This window comes from Podarcis erhardii (genome assembly GCF_964252035.2).
Source record: "Podarcis erhardii genome assembly, chromosome: 8".
NCBI classification, from domain to species: domain Eukaryota; kingdom Metazoa; phylum Chordata; class Lepidosauria; order Squamata; family Lacertidae; genus Podarcis; species Podarcis erhardii.
Window position 1 is genome coordinate 79,032,268 of NC_138499.1, and position 21,283 is coordinate 79,053,550.

Below are 21,283 nucleotides of genomic sequence, written 5' to 3' on the forward strand. Positions count from 1 at the left end.
CCTTTCCCACCCCTTACTGTCTTATACAAATCACACAGTCCCTGTGGCCATAAGCAATGGATTCATTGGGAGCCTTGCAACATGGCAGTTTCACACACAGGGCAGGCATCATTAATGTACAGGTTACCTTTCTGCACTTGTAGGGTTTCTGGAAAAGCTCTGTTTTGGAGGAATCGCCTGCCTTCTGCGCCTTATCCATTCTGTTTCCCAGCTGCAGCCATTACCCCATCTCAAGCACTCAATAACGAGAATAATAATAATAATAAAAGTTTTACCACCCTAGGGTAACAGGATACAAGGAGGTTTGGACAACAGCTGGAGTGACCATGTAAGGAGAGGCTCCCAGCACCTGCCTTGTGTCAAAGTATTTCCCTTACAGCTTAACTATGCAAGATGCATGTCTTCCTCTGCCAACAGCCCCCCCCCCAAATCCGACCATCTACCAAAATCAATGCACAAAGACAATCAACTGTCCACTCCTTAGGCCAAATTTGTATTAAAAATAAAAATTAAAATGCACGCTCCCCAGAAAAGAAAAAAACAGACAAACAAAGCCAACTCTATCTTAGCCTCTCTGTAGATTATTTACACCCTGCTCTTCCAAGACTTGCATTCGAACCGCAAAGGCAGGCAGGCAGAGATGGAGAGAGAGAAGCTTTTCATTTTAATAGAAATAAACACACACCCAGAGCTGGAGCCAAAAGCTAGACAAGAAAACAAATGCTCGGTCCCCCCCCCCATGGAGGAAGGGAAAGATGGGGATGCGGCTGGGTTGCCATTCCTTGGTTACAGCAGCTGTCTAGAAACAGTGACAAAGGCTGTGGATTATGACACCCAAACGCATGCTACAGTCCACAGATAGTCTTGGCCTTCTGTGGTCTATTGACTTTATCAAGGAGGGGAAATCTAGTCTTTAAAGGAGGTGAGGCTGCTCTGAAGAATGGGGCACGATAAGGTACCCCGACTGGCTAAAAGAGAATCTATATCGGGGCTTTGGAGTTGACAGCCAGATCCATCGACCAAATATTAAAGAGACCCTGTAAAACGCATACAGCGGTACATATGGCTGGTCCAGGAACACTTGGCCTTTTTCAACGCACGGCCATAGAAATCCTGCAAAAATATGAGGCTTGCCGAGGCAAGGATTGATACCTCCCTCCCCCCCCCTTTTTTTTTTTTAGCTCTTGGGCACGGAAAGCAGCGACACTCCAAAGCGCACAAAACCACCGGACGGGGAAAATCAAATCGGAACGACCGAGATTTCCCCCTCGCTTCCTTCTCCAAACTCCCTGGAAAGGCCAACCCTCTCCTCCCCAACGCCAGACCGCCTTTCCCCTCCGGCCAAGCGGAGCGCTCACCCGATCGGAAGAAAGCCGCGATGTCCGCGGAATCCTTGGCGGCGTCCTCCGCCCCTTCGCCGGCCGCGTTGCCGCTGGTGGAGGAGGCGGCGGTGGAGCCGCTCATGGCTGCGAGACGCGGTCGGTGGCTCCTCCGGACCCGAGCGCGCTGCCACCGCCACGCTGACCGGGCTCCTCGCTCCCTTCTCGGCCTGGATCGCTGACAGGAGCTGGGGGGGGGGTCGAGGAGGAAGAAGAGGAGATCTAAAACCTCGGGGGGCTCCGGGGCTCCGGCTTCACCTTCCAGCAAAAACACCCAGGAAGAAGAAATCCATCCAAGCGGCGGCGCTGGCAATGACGATGGCGCAAGGAGGGAGGGGGAGAGGAAGGGGGAAATTGGGGGGGGGGGGGAGAGAGAGAGAGAGAAAAGAAAGGGGCAGCTGGATGGGTGGATGGATCGATCCGGTTGCACCGGCGGCAGCCAAAGGATCGCAATAATAATAGATGGAGGCGCGCGCGTGGAGGGATCACAGCTCTGGCAGAGCCTCTCCAGAGAGCGCGTGCATAAGCAATGGGTGCATGCGGGATCGGGGGGAGGAGAAGCAAAGACAATTGCAGGAAGGAGCGGAGGGAGGGCGCATGGGGGGAGAGGGTGGGGAGGGAGGGATGCAATCCGGGAAGAGCGGGGGCAGCGGGGGGCGCTGTGGGGGGCAGCAAGGGCGCCGCAGCCTTTGGGGAGCAGCTGCGCTTTTTTAACAACAGCGCCCTGGGAGGGCGCCGAAGCCGCCCCGCTCCTCCATCTTGCTTGCCATTGCAAAAGGTGGGTGGGGACAGCGAAGGAAGGAAGAGAGGCGATTCCCCGCCCAGGGAAGCCGGGGGTTGGCTGGGGGAAGAGAGAAAGCAGCCTCGGAGCGGGGCAGGAGAGAGGGAGGGGAGCGGCAGCCTGTCGGGAAGTTCCGGGCAGCTCCGTGCGCGCTCGGCGAGGCTGCACAGGAAAGAGGCAGTTGGGGCGCGGAGCGAAAGATCATTTTGCTATTGGCTGGGGGGGGGTGCATTATGTGCAAGCGGGGAAAACCCCTTTAATGCCTCAGCGCCTGAGTATGCATTTAATGCGCCTTGATGGCAGGGGGGTGGGGAGCAGAGCGCGCCCTCTCTCTTGGGGAGGCCATTGGAAGGTGTGGTTCCTCCCCCCCCCCAAGGGGAGCCCATAAAGCGAAGCCGCAGGTCAAGTCCCCTTTCCTTTATGGAAGAAGTGAAACTCTTAAAGCCGAGAGCAGTGAGGAGCGTTGGAAGGTGAAAGTGCTCGCAGCCTCCCCCGCTATCTAACCTTTCATTATTAGCAGGAGCCTCGTTTGAGGAAGATGCCCGAATCAGTTGTCAACGTGTGCAATTACAATTATGGGAGTAAGTAGCAGTTCGTTTATTACTGCCAACGGGCCATTAACACGAAATGCAAAAATCACAGCCTCAAGTAAAGCAGATTAAAGAGAGTGACAAGCTACGTGCTGGCAAAGTCTGAGAGGAGCGACAGCGGCCTTAACAAATTTTGCCACCTGCGGAGTGATGACAGCTTGCCGGAAATCTTCCCCAAATTTATTAACCCAATTCTCTTTTTATCAGTCTTAAAAGGTCATCTACACACTTTGCTGGCCCCCCAAAACCCCACTTTGCTAATCTGATTTATTTCACCTTAAAGGTCCGGTGGCTTTTTTAAGGGAGTGTTTACATCTGTACATTGAGATGCAGAAGTTGGGGCCACCCAGATGTTGTTGGACTCCAACTTCCATTAGCCCTGTGGATAGCTCAGCCGGTAGAGCATGAGATTCTTAATCTGAGGGTTGTCAGTTCAAGCCCCACCTTGGGCAAAAGATTCCTGTATTGCACAGTTTGGACTATATGACCCTCCCGGTCCCTCCCTCCCAACTCTACAATTTTAGCATGACCAATGGGTCAGTGATGATGGCTGCAGGACAACAGAAGTCCCTTCCCTGCTCTTCTTCAAACCAAGATTGGGGCAGCGAAGGTTGCAATTTAAGTTGGCAAGAAAGCTCATCAAGCGTATTTCCTGCATTAGAACCGGTTGCATGACTTGTAGAATTACCACTTTAAATCCATCATTGGACAATTCATTATATCAGGCGTAGGCAAACTTGGCCTTCCAGATGTTTTTGGGACTACAAACCCCATCATCTCTAGCTAACAGGACCAGTGGTCAGGGATGATGGGAATTGTAGTCTCAAAAAACATCTGAAGGGCCAAGTTTGCCTATGCCTGCATTAGATGTTGGCTGTTGCAAAGTAGTCAGCAAGCAGAGGCGAATCGAAGCATTCAGTGACCATTGTGGACAAAGCCTGTGCAGAAAAGGGGCCATCTACCACAACACATGCAGTTAGTCCAGCTTCCTGTAAGTGTTGCAGAGGATGTTGTCCATATGGGAAGTTGGACCAACTGCCTGGGGGGTGTTGCAGCCAGTCACAGTCCCTTTTCTGCACAGGCTCTGCAGGTATCCCATCTGCCTCCTATGTACTCAAGATGGGGAGGAGCCTCCTACAATTCCAGCAACAGGTGAGTGCCTTGCTTGTGGTCCTAAGCAGGGTAGCTTAAGCCCTGTTTGCTTCTTTCTAATCTTTCCATCCTTCCTCTTGCATTTTATGTTAGGCTCCCTTTCACCCAAGCCTGCCTCTTCTGCTCCTGGCTCAGTGACTCTCTTATTCCCTTCCTTCTCTCCCCATTCTGCTTGGGTGGGTGGCTGTCCTTTAAAAAAAAATATGTAAAGGACCCCGGACGGTTACGTCCAGTCAAAGGTGACTATGGGGTTGTGGCGCTCATCTCGCTTTCAGGCCAAGGGAGCCGCCATTTGTCCACAGACAGATTTCCGGCTCATGTGGCCAGCATGACTAATCTGCTTCTGGCACAACAGAACATCGTGATGGAAGCCAGAGCGCACAAAAACGCCATTTAACTTCCTGCAGCAGTGGTACTTCCACTGGCTTGCTTTCAAACTGCTAGGTTGGCAGGAGCTGGAACAGAGCAACAGGAGCTCACTCTGTCACGGTGATTTGAACCACCAACCTTCCGATCAGCCAGCCCAAGAGGCTCAGTGGTTTAGACCACAGTGCCACCCGCATTCCTTAGACCTGTCCTCTACTGCTTCCTTTAACTCTGCTTCCTTTCTGCAGCACTGACCACTGTTTGCATTCAGCTGCGCTTTTTTGGCAACCCTGCCCCTTCTTCAATATTGAGCAGCTGGGTTCCTTCCTAGTTCCTGGGTTGGCGTAGCAGCCAGTAAACAACTGGCTCCCCTGCTGTTGGGCAGCAGCCAAACTCGCATCCAGCTCAAGGGAACTTCAGCAGAGACAACATTGGGGCAGCCTGCTCATCTGGTGGCAGCGAACGCCAAGGTACCACTTCACACAAGAGGGACATCAGGCCGTGTTGATTCTCTGCCAGGAAAGTGTCATCCCAAGATCCTTGACAAGTGGAGTGGGCTGGTTGTGAGCCTTTCTGATGGGCAATAGTAAAAGTATAGAGCTGCAATGACAAATACCACCAAGTAATGTGGGGGTTTGCATCTTTCCTCCATTGAAGGAGGGGTGTGGTCAGCAACTAAATGGAGAATAATGCAGGGAACGAAAGGCCCAATTTATGGCTAGGGCCTCTCATTTTATGGTGGGAAGTTTTTGTTCACAGGGAAGTAATTGGTGACTTAAATATAGAAGGGGGTGTTCTGGTCCCTTGCAATCTTCTGTGAGGATGGCACCTAAAGGCTTCTACCAGAGGCCTCCATCTGAAGGATAAAGGGTCGAGAAAAGCCTGCCATTTTAAAAATGGGATCTTAAGAATGACAAGACTTCTGGAAAATGAACGAAGTCCCAACTAAAGAAGAATGGCAACTGAAACTGATGGAATATGCGCAGTTTATGGATCAAACATATAGAATTAGAGAACAAGAACAACATACGTTTAAAGAAGATTGGAAAATGTTTATTGAATATGTGGAGGAAAACTGTGTATATTTGAAAACGTGGGCAGCATTAAGATAAATTCAGCAGTGTAAATAAGTTTTGATGGATGTTATAATGGACTACCGAATGGTCTGTACAAAATATGTAGGGATTTATGTTGTGCAAACTGAACCATGGAAAGAGAGGAAGGGAAGTCACTGATATTTTAAGGGTGTTTACGTGAATATTCTAGAATGTAAAACAGAAATTTAAGAAAAAGTATAATTTAAAAAAAAAGAAAGGAATCACAAGACTTTAGCCTATAAAAGGCAATGCTGGCTTGTTCTGTCCTGGTCACTTGTGGTGGTATTTCTCATGAGATCTGACATGAGATACAAAGACAGCAAAACAGGGAATTATGATAACCGCTGAGAGATTGGATATGAAACCAAGTGTTTAGCTCTGTGTTTCAGTGATATCAAGGAGAACAGTGCTATAGGGACTTGGAAGGAGGAGGTAAGGTGGAATACCTGAATCCTTTCCAATATTTTCTTGAAACTATCAACACAAGGGCAGCTCTGAGCCAGGTACAGAGGAGGGTTCTATTTATCTGCCTAAATAAGTGTATACATATAAATAAGTTTATCCATATATAAGTTTATTTGGCCCAGATATATCTTAATTATTGGCTCTGAATTTATTCTCCTGCCGCCTCCAAGTCACTGGGAGTTGAAAGGCTCTTAAGTGTCTACATGTAAAAGAGTTAACAGGGAGAAATGCCTTGCTTCTTTTCCCTTTTGTTTGTGTCGGTGGATTTGAAGCAAGCTAAATGTACAGTGGTACCTCGGGCTACATACGCTTCAGGTTACACACACTTCAGGTTACAGACTCCGCTAACCCAGAAATGGTACCTCGGGTTAAGAACTTTGCTTCAGGATGAGAACAGAAATCGTGCTCCGGCGGCCCGGCGGCAGCAGGAGGCCCCATTAGCTAAAGTGGTGCTTCAGGTTAAGAACAGTTTCAGGTTAAGAACGGACCTCCGGAACGAATTAAGTACTTAACCCGAGGTACCACTGTATAGCTAAAAAGAAAATTAAAACAAGGGATTTGCAGAAGCTAAACACATTAACCAATGGGTCATATATGGCAGTCACAGGGGGTGGCTTGGGTCTACTCTTGAATACATGTCTTAATGTTTTTTAATCTGTACCTAAATATTGGCCTATTTTAATGGTTTAACTTCAAACCTTCTAGGTTGTAAATTTGCTGCTGGAGTTCCTTCAGATGTTGTTCTCACAGCTTTTTTTCCCTTTAAAAATGTTTAGGGGTACTCTCATTTTGACTCAAGAAAAGCACCATTTTATAACTCTAATGGGGGAAAATAAATACAGTAAATGGACAAAAGTACAAAGATTAACAAAAATGTTTAGGGATATGTGTAGCCCTGCGTCCCCCCAGAAAAAAGCACTGGTTGCCCTTATAATGGGACTATGGTGGAAATGGTCACCTATATGTTCTTTTGCTAGAATTATTATCACAGGGTTTGAGAATGTATTATCAGTCCTCGCATGTGTCTGTTTACAAGCTGATCTTTAGAGATTCTCTTGAGTATTTTTTCTTGAGGGTACAACATGTCTTTATTATTTGGTTCAAAGTAAGCTCCTCTCATAGGGACACGGGTGGCGCTGTGGGTTAAACCACAGAGCCTAGGACTTGCCGATCAGAAGGTCGGCAGTTCGAATCCCCGCGACGAGGTGAGCTCCTGTTGTTCAGTCCCTGCTCCTGCCAACCTAGCAGTTCAAAAGCACATCAGAGTGCAAGTAGATAAATAGGTACCGCTCTGGCGGGAAGGTAAATGTCATTTCCATGTGCTGCTCTGGTTCGCCAGAAGCGGCTTAGTCATGCTGGCCACATGACCTGGAAGCTGTATGCCAGCTCCCTCGGTCAATAAAGCGAGATGAGCGCCACAACCCCAGAGTCGGTCACGACTGGACCTAATGGTCAGGGGTCCCTTTACCTTTACCTTAAGCACCTCTCATTGGTGTTGCAGCAGGCTCTACAGGGAGCAGCTCCCGATTTTATACCCTGTATAAGGTACTTATATTGGGGAATGACGCATTAAATCAATTATATAAAGATCTGATAAACTGTGTTACCTCCATGGGAGTTACCAGAGAAAGGGTTTTGCAACTGTTGACAGCCTGAAGGCAAGAGATACTGTAGCTGGCCCATGCTCAGGGCCAAATTTAGGTTTGATGAGGCCCATAGCTACTGAAGGTAATGGGACCCTTTATATGTCCAGCTGTCCTTTGTCAACAACGAATTGTCGCTGATTTTTGTGTTGAATATATGCTAGATGGAATTTATGGACCTAATAGGTATCTAAAGCCATTTGCACATGTTGCCATGCAACTAGTCCATGCAGAATGTAGGCACCCTATATATATAAACGAGCAAACCAGTGATATTTTAGGGAGCAGGCTAGCAGGCGGGGCCCATTACTTACCGTACATCATAGGAGCCTACCCAACACAAAACACTGTTGCTGTATGTAGGTTTTATTTTTATTTTTTTATCTTCTGTTTTGGAAATGTACATCCAGTTTTTTCCCTTTAATTTTTTTTGGGCCCCCAAGTGAGTGGGGCCCTAAGCTATAGCTTGTTTAGCTTATACTGTTCATCTCTCTCTCACACACAAATTCAGCTTTCCAGAACACAGGTCTCTTCAATCTTCCTTCATTTTTCAAGCTGTAAAATTGTACTTAAAAAAGAACAAAAGCAAATCTTAATTTATTATGTTGCATATAGAGAGCCAGACCATATGGCAGCCTTACTACATTTTTATTTGTAGATGATCTCATGCAACATTAAGAGGAACATTGTCTGGGTGTAGCTATGGAGAGAGATGCACAACAGATTTCCTGTTGTTAGCTGCTGTGCCTTTTCAGTGGGGAAACAGAACTGAATCCACTGCCGGTACTCGCTCCAATTCTGCTCCTGATTTAATAACTTTTCAGATTGATGGACCAGCTTGCCACAGAACATTGAGAACACCACCTTGTGGTTTTGGAGCTTTCCTGCTCATATGTAAAATGTTGTTTCTCATGCCATACTTTAAAGATGTGGTCCACATAATGCAAATTTATATTTGTTCTGCTGCTAATTCCCCCTTCCTTTATTTTATACTCGCTGCAATACTGTGTCCTGTGCCAATTTCAAAGGAGAAATTACTTTTACCCTCCCCCTTTTTAAATATATATTGCAGGGGTAAGGAACCGCTAACTGGTGAGCCCAACAAGAGTACGAATTTGGCCCACGAATTTGGCCTGTCTGGTTCCTTTGTAAGCAGCACTTTGCAGTAGCACCAGTCAGCCTCACTGGAATTGACTGCATTCAGGAATTCCCCAACTGGAAGTTCCCTACCACAGCCAAGGGAGCTCGCTGTCACCACTAGTCAGTGATCATACAAAGCGTCTTCTTCAAGAAGAGCACGTGTTGCAGTGGGGTCTAACAGGACACCCCCTCTTGGTTACTGGGCAGGACTGTTTGGATGGCCATGATTGTGATCGGGCCAATTTGGATTGATGGGGAGATTTTGATGTTACCATTTAGAGGGATGGCCTGAAGGTTTTATATTCTTGGCACACAGTTTTTTCAGTCTCTTTTGCTGCGTGCATCAGATTGCCCGCCCACCCTCCCTAATTTAGGGCTGTTGTGTTTGACCTTGCTATGCCTGTCATGGGGTCGCCTGCTTTGGGGGCAGGGGCCTGGTAGGAATTTTGTCCATTTGGCAGATTGGCTGGTGCCATTTGGTTTTTGCCTACTGCGTAGCAAATCGTCACAACTTGTAAGGTTGCGGTTAGGCATTGGTTAAAAATTGGTTGGTGGAGGGGTAAGGGTTGGCTATGCCTGCCCCTCCAATGCTGCTGCTGCAAGGGAATTCTGTTAAAGGAATCCAGGGGTTTGCCATAATTTTGTCCGTATCCCCGGCAAGGGGCTAGGGCCGTGCAGGCCCCTGGGAGCATGCAGGGAGGGGTGACGGTATGGTGCCCAGCCCCATTCTCTCCCCAATACAGTGGTACCTTGGGTTAAGTACTTAATTCGTTCCGGAGTTCCGTTCTTAACCTGAAACTGTTCTTAACCTGAAGCACCACTTTAGCTAATGGGGCCTCCTGCTGCTGCCACACCGCAGGAGCACGATTTCTGTTCTCTTCCTGAAGCAAACTTCTTAACCTGAGGTACCATTTTTGGGTTAGCGGAGTCTGTAACCTGAAGCGTATGTAACCTGAAGCGTATGTAACCGAAGGTACCACTGTATTGTTTTCCCATACTGGCTTTTGCTGGAATCCAGAAGTCAGTTCTGTCCCCAGCCGGGGGGACAGATAGTCGTAACCAATGCCTAAGCAACCACTCACATTATGTATTTTAATAAAGTTGTGGCCAAAATTATGCCAAAAACCTTAAGCAAAAATTTCTGTGTGAATTGTGATTTATTTAGGGGGTGGCTTGGGGACCTCGACATGCAAGGATGAGCTGTATTAAGTAACTCCCCACTTAATTACAGCAAATCCCTTTGTAGTGGTGGCTTGGATTCATACCACCCACGCATGCAAACAAACAAAATGGGGCTCCTCAATAGCAAGCTCCACTTGTATCGGCTGCACCGAAGAGCTGCCCATTTGGAATTCTCCATTGCAGCCAAAGGAGCTCACTGCCAGCGCCAGTCAGCTGATCTGTGCTGTCAACAAGTTCTGCTTTGTCCAGTTGCAGGTGTAGTTTGAATCCAAACCACATGTGCTGGTCCCATGGGTTACCTGAGCCAAGGTCCAGGTCCGGTCCATGGTCAAAGGCACAACATGGAGGCAGTCCGTAGTAGCTGAAGCTGGGTGCAGGGCAGGGAGTCGGGTGAAGTCAGGAACAGGCATGCAAGCAGGGAGCCAGGGCGGGTCAGGAGCTCAGGCAGGAAAGCAGGACAGGGTTCAGGCAGGAACCAGCAACCAACAATGTTGCTTCTGCAACCTGGGACTGGGGCTGGCTGGCTTTTATCTGCCCCGAGGCATAGGGCGGCCCCGATCCTCTGGTGACTCGCCTCTCCTGACCTGGAGGCGAGCACTCCTCCTGCAGGAACTTAGTTCCCTCTGCCTCTCTGCCCTGAGCCTCTGCAGCTCAGGAGAGGCTGGAGGGTTACCAGACCCAGAGGCAACCTCCTCTTCCCTTGCCGGGGATGAGAGTGGAGCACCTGCAGGCAATGGGTCCTCCACCCCCTCAGGAGCCAGAGCAGACTCAGCTGGTGCCTGCACCTGAGGATCCAGCACAGGTGAGGACCCTTCAGGCGCATGCCCCAGCCCCGGCTCAGCTGGTTCTGGAGGCGGGGAATCCTGTGCAGGCTGGGATGCCTCAGGTTCAGCGTTGGAGTCCAAATCCCAGGCCATCACACCACACCTGCAGATGGTCTTCAGAGGAGCTGATTGTAATGACTGCTTTCATCTGTCAAAGTTGGCCCATGGGGGTGTTACAAATCCAGTCTTCGGCCAGATCCAATTCTCCACCCTTCATTTACCAGAACAATAACGGTTCACAAATAAACCTTGCCAAAATCATATACAATGAATAGAAAGGGATGTTCAAAATAGCTTTTGTTTTTTCTTAAAAACCAAACCAAAAAAACCCAGAAGCGCAACTCGAACGCTCTCAACCCGAAGCGCATTCAACCCGAGGTATGACTGTAACAGGGAAAATACGAAATGAGCCTGAAGGGTCCTCACCTGTGCTGGATCCTCAGGTGCAGGCACCAGCTGAGTCTGCTCTGGCTCCTGAGGGGGTGGAGGACCCATTGTCTGCAGGTGCTCCACTCTCAGCCCCGTCAGGGGAAGCTGAGGTTGCCTCTGGGTCCGGTAACCCTCCAGCCTCTCCTGAGCTGCAGAGGCTCAGGGCAGAGAGGCAGAGGGAACTAAGTTCCCACAAGAGGAGTGCTCTCCAGGCCAGGAGAGGCGAGTCACCTGTGGACCAGGGCCGCCCTATGCCTCGGGGCAGATAAAAGCCAACCAGTCCCAGGTTGCGGGAACAACATTGTTGGTAGCTTGTTCCTGCCTGCACCCTGTCCTGCTCTTCTGCCAGAGTTCCTGACTTCACCCGACTCCCTGCCTTGGGCCCAGCTTCAGCTTTGACGGACAGCCTCCATACCGCACCCTCGACCTCGGACTGGACTCAGACCTCGCTGCACAGTTAACCCTCGGGACCAGCACATTCACTCTCTTTCAAGCAGAGAAGAAGCACTCCAACACTCCATTCAACTTAGCAGTGTTCACAGTGGATTCTAAAACACCACCATACTGCTTCAAATAAAATGGAGTCTCTCCTTTACTAGATACCTCCCCTGTGACCAATGTTAGCCAGTTGTATGAGAACTCTAGAATTCCGTTCTTTGGAAGAAAATTGATTGTCAAAATGTTTGGGTTTTTTGTGTTTTTTAATGTATTAGTTTATTGGTAACAATGAATTTTAGTTTATGTTGTACAGCTGTAAGTATAATAAAGCATAACTGAAAAACCAATAATAATAATTCCGTTACTGACCAATCAAATTTAAACACATAGTAATGCATACAAGCGTTTACAATTTCAGTGAATTAAATTACTATACTCAACCTCCCCCCCCCCCCGAATCTACAAAATGGAATGCTTAATTTCAGTGGGACGGTGACAATTTTACCAACAGAAAGCAATGAATAATGAGTCCCACAAGGACCGAACTCTGCCATGCGGAAATGCATAGATTCCACATAGCTGCTCTTAACAAGCTATATCACTTACTTTATGCTGGCAAGAAGCCTGCGGAACAAGTTTCTTTACCTCTGCTAACTTATTCAAGTATAAAAGCCTGTCCAGGCAGGTTTTTGTTAGGCTCTTCCTAGGAGAATCGGAAGGCTAAGTGATGCTACGCTAAATGCTAGAAAAGAAGGTTTGGCTATGCCAGATATTGAACTGTACCATGAGACTGCCTTACAATGGTATAATGGAATGAGCAAATGATAAGTCAAAAGACCAATGTAGAAACTGAACAATGACTCTGTTAATTTACAAATCTTACTTAGACTAAGTGGAATGTATGTTTGCAATATAAAATGTCTATATGGTTTTTTTTAATTGTATGGGTTTATGTGTGAAGCTGAGGCTACAATACTTTGGCTACCTCATGAGAAGAGAAGACTCCCTGGAAAAGACCCTGATGTTGGGAAAGATAGAGGGCACAAGGAGAAGGGGACAACAGAGGACGAGATGGTTGGATAGTGTTCTCGAAGCTACCAGCATGAGTTTGACCAAACTGCGGGAGGCAGGGGAAGACAGGAGTGCTTGGTGTGCTCTGGTCCATGGGGTCACAAAGAGTTGGACATGACTAAACGCCTAAACAACAACAACAACAGAAACCAGGAATATGATTTGGAGTGATGGGGTCACGAAGAGTCGGACACGACTAAACGACTAAACAACAACAATGCGTGGCTTAATGGATAGAATGCTGGACTAGAGAACCTGCAAGAACAGGGTTCAAATCCCCACTCAGCCATGAAGCTCACTATGTAACGTTGGGCCAATCACCACCTCCTAGCCTAACCTACCTCACAGGGTTGTTGTGAAGATGAAATGGGGAAGAGGAGAACCACCTTGAGATCCTTGGAAGATAAAGGTGGTATATAATGTAACAAAACACACAAACATACTGTTCTGATTTTAAAATTTTTTGTATTTTATTAACATATAAAACACATACATATACATATACACAATACACATACACAACACACTACCTTATTTTCATAACATAAAACATACCTACATTACTCTATAAAATATCTACCTATACTATACATATCAACATACCTACACACCTACCCCACACGGACACCCACCAAGTGACTTGACTTCCAGCCGTTCCAGCTGATATTTTTAATTAATACTTTTTTAATCAAGTATTAGAAGTACACTATTGATTAGTAATTTGTTTTACATTTGGGATAGTGGAACGCGGGTAGCGCTGTGGGTTAAACCACAGAGCCTAGGACTTGCTGATCAGAAGGTTGGCGGTTTGAATCCCCGCGACGGGGTGAGCTCCCGTTGCTTGGTCCCTGCTCCTGCCAATCTAGCAGTCTGAAACCACGTCAAAGTGCAAGTAGATAAATAGGTACCGCTCCGGCGGGAAGGTAAGCGGCATTTCCGTGCGCTGCTCTGGTTTGCCAGAAGCGGCTTAGTCATGTTGGCCACATGACCCGGAAGCTGTACACCAGCTCTCTCGGCCAATAAAGCGAGATGAGCACCGCAACCCCAGAGTCGGTCACAACTGGACCTAATGGTCAGGGGTCCCTTTACCTTTACCTTTATACATTTGGGATAAAACAGAGGTAGAGGTAGTCCAGGATGGGAAACAATTTTGATCGCTCTCTTGTCTCCACCTGTTTTAGTTTAGAAAAAGGGATGACTAAACTGGTACATAGTAGGCACTCATAATGATGTGAATGTGAGAAAGTTACTAGAAATATTTTTCTCCCCTTATAACCCTACAACTTAGGGTCACCCAAATGAGATATATTGGAAAGATTCAGGACAGATGGGGAAAAGTACATCCCCCCCCCCAAAGATGTAATTGATGCCCAGAATTCACTGTCCAAAGATGTACTGATTGGCTGCCGGCTTATAGCTTTGGATTGGATAAATTCATGTTGCAACAGGTTTTGGCCATGTTGGCTAAACTGAATACAGTGGTACCTCGGGTTACATACGCTTCAGTTTACATACGCTTCAGTTTACATACGCTTCAGGTTACAGACTCCGCTAACCCAGGTTAAGAACTTTGCTTCAGGATGAGAACAGAAATCGTGCACCAGCAGCTTGGCGGCAGCAGGAGGCCCCATTAGCTAAAGCGGTGCTTCAGGTTAAGAACAGTTTCAGGTTAAGAACGGACCTCCAGAACAAATTAAGTACTTAACCTGAGGTACCACTGTAGCCATGTTTGGAGGTAGACCATCTCTGAATGCTGTTTGATGGGGAACAAACAGCAGAAAAAGCTGTTAGTGGACTTTCCAAAAACATCTGCCTGGCCATTCTAAGAAACAGGATGTTGGTTAGATCAGGGGTCAGCAACCTTTTTCAGCTGTGGGCTGGTCCACTGTCCCTCAGACCATGTGGTGGGCTGGACTATTCTTTTTTGGGGGGGTGGGGAGGAACGAATTCCTATGCCCCACAAATAACCCAGAGATTCATTTTAAATAAAAGCACACATTCTACTCATGTAAAAACACCAGGCAGGCACCACGAATTACCCAGAGATGCATTTTAAATAAAAGGACACGTTCTACTCATGTAAAAACATGCTGATTCCCGGACCTTCTGCAGGCCGGATTTAGAAGGCGAATGGGCCACATTTGGCCCCCGGGCCTTAGGTTGCCTACCCTGTTAGATGAACCATTAGTCTGATCCAGCATGCTTAGGTTAACAGTGATAAAGCATCCTTGAGATCCACTCATATTTTTGTTGCTCTAATCACAATCTCCTGCAGCTATCCTGACTTTATCTTGTATATAATTTATATCATTCATGTTAAGGAATTTATTTCCTAAATGACAAGAATAAGGCTGCAGTCCTACGCAGAACTGGAAATAAGTCTCAATGAATTCAGCGGAGTTCTGAGAAAATATGCATAATATTGCATGGTAAGCTACATAAAATGCTGGAACTTAAACTCCCTGAATGCTGTGCTGTTGAAATTGCCTCCATATTAAGTCAAAAGATGGAAGGCAATAATGAATCACCTGGGAATTTGCTTACTTTTATTCATTATTGGCACAAGAAGACATGTCAACAAATGTGCATGCTTTTAATTTAATGTAGCCATCTCGTTGCTTTTTTATATTGAAGAACAGATTATATATGAACTTGACATGTATATCCTGTAAAACAGTTTACGAAAAGATGCAACGCTACTGCTAACCCTGATCTCGCAAATTGACAGTTTCTCCTCTGCTTTACAGGAATAATTTTCCGTCGTGTTTCCGACTCTCCCCGGGTTTGATGAAAGCACCAGCGTGTAAATTAAGAATGGGCAGCTGTTTGGCCAATTCTGGCAGGAGTCCTGCCAGAATTCATCCACATTTGGTACACATGCAACCTCCTGGATATCTTCAGACAGGCCCATCTGCTAAAATGCCTTGATTCGCATGTATAGTTGATGAATACAGCTCCCCAAGGGCACAAATAGACAACCCACCATTGTGGCCAAGCTGGTGTTAGCTGCAATAAAGAAAAAAATGCATCTTGGGTGCAAGGTTGTTTTTGTGTGCTATTTAAACATCAGCACCATTGGATTGGATGTGGGTGGCGCTGTGGGTTAAACCACAGAGCCTAGGACTTGCTGATCAGAAGGTCGGCGGTTCGAATCCCCGCGACGGGGTGAGCTCCTGTTGCTCAGTCCCTGCTCCTGCCCACCTAGCAGTTCAAAAGCACGTCAAAGTGCAAGTAGATAAATAGGTACCGCTCCGACGGGAAGGTAAACGCCATTTCCGTGCGCTGCTCTGGTTCGCCAGAAGTGGCTTAGTCATGCTGGACACATCACCCGGAAGCTGTACGCCGGCTCCCTTGGCCAATAAAGTGAGATGAGCACCGCAACCCCAGAGTCGGTCATGACTGGACCTAATGGTCAGGGGTCCCTTTACCTTTACTACCATTGGATTAGACCATTAATTTTGGAATTTCGAGCTAGTTGTAGCAGTGGAGGCTACCCCATTAAGGAGAATGGGGCACTGCCCCACCAATCTCAACTCTGCCCTCAGCCTACCTTCTTACAACCAGCCCAGGAAGTGGAATTACATATCACTTTCTTCTCTTTAGCCTCATCGTTCCCCTCTTGTAACTCAGCAGAGAGGCGGATGGGGACAAAACTAGAATTAACTGGATCCGGTGACAGCTTCTGTTGGTCTTCCTACCAGTGCTTTCCACCCTCTCCCAATAGGCATCAGCCACCACTGAGATGGACGACTCATGATATCATGGTGACAAAAGCCAATCAGACTGAGGGCAGTGTTTCTTGTCCTCAATCTGATTGGACGCAGATGTTTGTCCTGTTTCACAGCCCGCCCTCAACCAAATTGGGGGCCACATTTTTCAGCAAGCTACGATTTTAATCAGATGCTTCCCCACATCCATCCCAATTTGGTTCACCTCTAGTTGCATTGTGTGTGAATGTAGGTAGGCATTACGTTTGGAAGGAAGCAGAAGTCCCAGCAAAGGAAGAATGGATACAAAAACTTATGGAATATGCAGAAATGGCGAATCTTACCAGGAGAATAAGAAATCGAAATAACATGCTTTTTATAAAAGAATGGAAATGGTTTATTGACTATTTTCAGATAAATTGTAAACAGATAAAAACATTAGCAAGATTAATGTAATAACCTGCAGTTTTAGAAGAGCATATATTTAAAGAAGATGAATAAATGAGCAAATTAAGTTAATTAGGATATACAAAAGATGTTAAAAAATAAATTTAAGGAACCGCAGAAGGAAGGGGAAGGAAGTCAAACTTTGAAATGTTAAATTGATTGTAATACTAATGAAATGTATAAATTTAAAAAATATAAATAAAAAAAACTTTTTTTAAAAAAAGGTAGAACTTTTGCAGGCATTTCAAACCAATGCATCTTTAAGAGTATTAAAATTCTGTTCTATCTTTTTATTATTCTGTTCTAACTTTTTACCCTTTTCTAACACACTTTGAGGTTTTTTTGTTTGTTTGTTTTTAAAATAGCAACAACAATCAAGTGACATCTAAATTTAGGAATTAATTATAAGATAAGTATAAGATAAACACCTTAGTAGGATTCGAGGGTTTTTTCCTGGTCCACATGTATAGTAAGGATGTGGCTGAAATGGTGTTGTTTGTCTCTGTCCCAACATCATGGTATCTGCACGCCCCCAACTGTATATTTCCAGGGTGTTTGCCCACCCACCCTGAGTCTGTATTTTGACATTTGGGTTTGCGTGTATTTGGGTTTGAAATTACACTGCAAAACGGGCAAAGCTGAACCAGCGAGAATTCAAATTCAAAATTGTAACTGAAACAAATTAAACAGTTTATCGAGGCCGAAAGCTCAATGCAGATACAGTAGAGAAATCATAGTGTGTGACTAAATATTGTAACTCGAATGCCTATTTAATAAAATAGAGATAATAGAAATGATAGATTATTTAGTCACACTGTAATTCCTCCACTGTCTCTGTACCAAGCATTGTGCTTCAACAAACTGTTTAATTTGTTTCAGCTACAGTTCTGAATTTGCAGTCTTTCTTACTGGTTCGGTGTTACCCAGTGGAGTGTAATTTCAAACCCAGATTTACAAAAACCGCAGCTCGCCGCCCTATAACCTCTAGCAGAACCTCTTGTTGTCTACTGTGAATTCTTGTCATTACACTGATGTGTCATCTGTGCCTCTACGCTATGGCAGAGAGCCTAGCATCTGACAATCTTGTCCAAATGATCACTGCTTTATCGTCACGTTCTGGGAAATGACATGATCTACTCATTACAGAGAGGCTGCTTACCCAGAGCGAATTGTGTTACCGAGTAGCTCAGTTCGGCTGGAACTCTGTACATGCCCCCAAATGATGTGAGTGATTCAACTTTGTCCCGTTGTGTACTTCTCAAGGGAAAAAAAATTCAGCTTATTTTTAACCAAATTAAGAGAATTCTCCATAAAGAAGACTGATTGCCGAAGAATTGATGCTTTTGAATTATGGTGCTGGAGGAGACTCTTGAGAGTCGCATAGACTGCAAGAAGATCAAACCTATCCATTCTGAAGGAAATCAGCCCTGAGTGCTCACTGGAAGGACTGATCGTGAAGCTGAGGCTCCAATACTTTGGCCACCTCATGAGAAGAGAAGACTCCCTGGAAAAGACCCTGATGTTGGGAAAGATGGAGGGCACAAGGAGAAGGGGACGACAGAGGACGAGATGGTTGGACAGTGTTCTCGAAGCTACCAGCATGAGTTTGACCAAACTGCGGGAGGCAGTGGAAGACAGGAGTGCCTGGCGTGCTCTGGCCCATGGGGTCACGAAGTGTCGGACACGACTAAACGACAACAACAAGAGATTTCTAAGGAAACCAAGATGAAATAAAAGGAGCCTAATTACAGGGAGTGAGCATGTCAGACAGCAGTCTCCCTGCTGTGCTCCCTTTCTACTTGCAGGGCTTCTCTAATGTAGAGGAACCAATTCCCAACCTGTAACCTGAAGGTCGAATTAGATGTGTACTACATGAATAGGGCTATAACCATGTCTACCACTTGGGTCTCTGTCATTCCATTCCTATCTGATTCTGCCAAATACAAAGCACCACTCTGGCGAGGAAGTCTTCAATGACTCCCTTCAGCGTTCAGTGTTCCCAGAGGAAGCGGTGTGTGTCTGTTCTTTACAATATTCACTGTAGGATTGGATGTTCAGGTCAAGCAGCTGCTGTGGTTTCAAAGCAATGTTTTGAGAACCTCAGCAGACTGGCTCTTGTATAACCCATGGGCTGGGGGCGGGGGGGGGGGCGGCGGGTAGGAAAGAAATCCGAACATCCAATGGCACCAGACTGTTAAAGCGTTCCATGCTAGATCAGCATTCATTAAATAGAGGTTTATTCATTTTTCCACTTGAATTCACCTGGGATAGCTACACAGGAGGGGGAACTGAAAGCTCCAATTCATTTTTAATTTGCCTCTTTGGTTATACACTCAACACTGGAATGCAACAGCAAAGCGGCCAGAATTTTAAAATTCATGAATATAATCTCTGATCAGGTAAAATTGGAAGCACACGGCGATTTCACTTCTGCTTCCTAACCTAACAGAACAGCCATCATCCACATGATATGTACATTTCTTTTTTCATAAGCTTCCAGGCGCCACAAAAATTAAACCATGTGGTTATGTAGTTCTTCTCGTCAAAATGCTGTCGCTGACTGGAGGGGCTCAGTCATCTGACTATCAAGCTTGGGTTTGTTCTCTCGGCCAAGCATCCTCAGACAATGGAATTCCAGCCTCCCAAGGTTTCACCCTTATAGAAAGAGTCATACAGACTTGGGGTAGTAAGAGAAAAACTTAGCTACACATTATTCAGAAAGACCAGCTGTGAAAGGGAGAGAGGCAACCATGGTGACTTCATACAGACTCCTTATAGCCTTGGAATCGTAAGACGTAGCTTTCAAGTTGCACAACACCTAGATGAACAAAAAGATACCCTATATAGGTTACCCAAGGCAAACTAAGCAATGATTATGAGTAAAACCCGTGTCCTCCCTAAAAGAGGGCACTTGTTGCGGTGAGACCCGGAGACTGACCCCCTGTGTTGTGGGTGAGTTGGATTGGTCAGCCGCAACACCCGATTGGTAGGTCCCTTGATGTTGGGTTCAATCTGGCCAATGGGGCGCAGTCTAAATGGATCGAGGGACCTATATATACCCATGCACGTGACCCAGAGCTTCCTCTTTCGGCTCGTGCATTCGGAACAAGCTATCAGCACGTCCTCTGTGCAGCCGACAGATTTACCTTCGCCGGATCGACTTGGTGATTTCTTTCTGTTATTTCCCCCCTTTTCATTACTGCTTTCTTTATTCTTCCCCTTTTCTGAGTTGTCCTCTCCCCCCCTTCCTTCTCCTTCCCTTCCTTCTAATGGGGCTTTGCCCCACAGGGGCTCCAGCCCCTGAGCGCTCCCAGTTGTGGAGCTTGCCGCTGCCTGTTGATCTTTGCCTACTCAGCACTCCTTGCAACAGCTGGTGTCCCTGGCTGCGGCTGCAGCTTTGGGGTTTTTAGTTAACGCAACTTTGGGGCAATTTGCGATTGTCGCTCTCTGGGCACTTTCGTTAAGCGCTTTAAGTAGTTTCGCTGCATTGAGAGTTCCCTCTCCTTGCAATATCGATTTCTGTGTGTTCCCTTTTGAATAAGCCTGGTTGGGTATTGTTTAAAGGCAGGACATCCCCCTTCTTTTATTCCGGCCGCCATTTTGGGTTCCTTTTGCAAGGACAGGTTCGTCCCTGCCTAGTTTTGGCGGGAGCGCCATCTTAATGGCCTGGGTCCTGTTGTGTGAACATTGATTTAGTACACCCCCACCCGGTAAGGAAGGGTTCGCAATGCCTATTAAAAGGAATCGCAGTCCTGCTCTTCCTTCTAAGAGGGTGATTAGAGGTCTGTCTCAGTCACTGCGTTCAGCGCCGGCCCCTGCGGTCCCTCAGCTTATGCTGGATTGCTTAAGTGCAGTTATGGCTAATACTGGTTCAGACCCTGCTGCCATGACTAGGTTCAATTCAGAACTTGAGTTGTTGGCCCAACAATTTGGGAAGCAGCCTGACGCTCAGCTGGGCCCCTCCACGTCGTCTACTGTTTTCGGGGCTCATGGTCCTTCGGATGTGAGCTAAGGGAGCGAGGTTTATGACCCTTTGGGGGCCTTGCTCTCCCAATTTCAGCCTTCCAGAATCCCAGTCCCAGCTAGTCCTAGGGGTCATCCTAGGAGTATGGGTGCTTTGGTACAGCAGATCTTTCTGTCAGGGCTACCTCATTCGCAGTCAGCACCCCCAGGTTCTGGGAGCTCAGGGCCTCAGCCAGCACAGCATGTGGGAGGGGGAATTTTCTCCCTGCCAAGCTCTTCACATGTTTTTAGTTCTGTGCAGGTTCGGTCTGTACCTTCGAGGGAGGCACTCAGTGTCCAGTCTTCTGAGCAGGATCTCCCGGTGCCTAGAGTCCCTTCATCTGGTGGCAAGCGGCAGAGGAGTCATCGCTCCAAATGCAAGGCGAAGAGGCGTAGAGATGGAGGCGCGTCCAGAACAAAGTAGCCAAGAAGGGTCTGGTGATCCGTCACCCAGACATTACCTTCCGTGATGCGTCCCTTTACAGGCTTGATGGGGTTCATCTGTCTGTAATTGGGAATGATTTGTGGCTGACCTCCGTGTCAGTGGGATTAAGGGATTGGCTACATGTG

At 46.8% G+C, this 21,283-nt stretch overlaps 1 protein-coding gene across 3 annotated transcripts in view; it reads right to left on the bottom strand.

Moving 5' to 3' along the window:
* TRIO (trio Rho guanine nucleotide exchange factor) overlaps positions 1 to 1,712 on the bottom strand; it is a 268,477-nt gene extending 266,765 nt beyond the window's left edge. Inside the window, exon 1 of one of the 3 annotated variants that reach the window (XM_081872947.1) lies at positions 1,359 to 1,696. In XM_081872947.1, the coding sequence (XP_081729073.1) occupies positions 1,359 to 1,464 (106 nt within the window). In that variant the 5' untranslated portion in view covers positions 1,465 to 1,696. Of the gene's footprint in view, positions 1 to 1,358 lie in introns of all 3 variants that reach the window. The other 2 variants (XM_081872953.1, XM_081872954.1) reach the window with 2 other exon arrangements.
* Between the last annotated feature and the right edge of the window lie 19,571 nt (positions 1,713 to 21,283).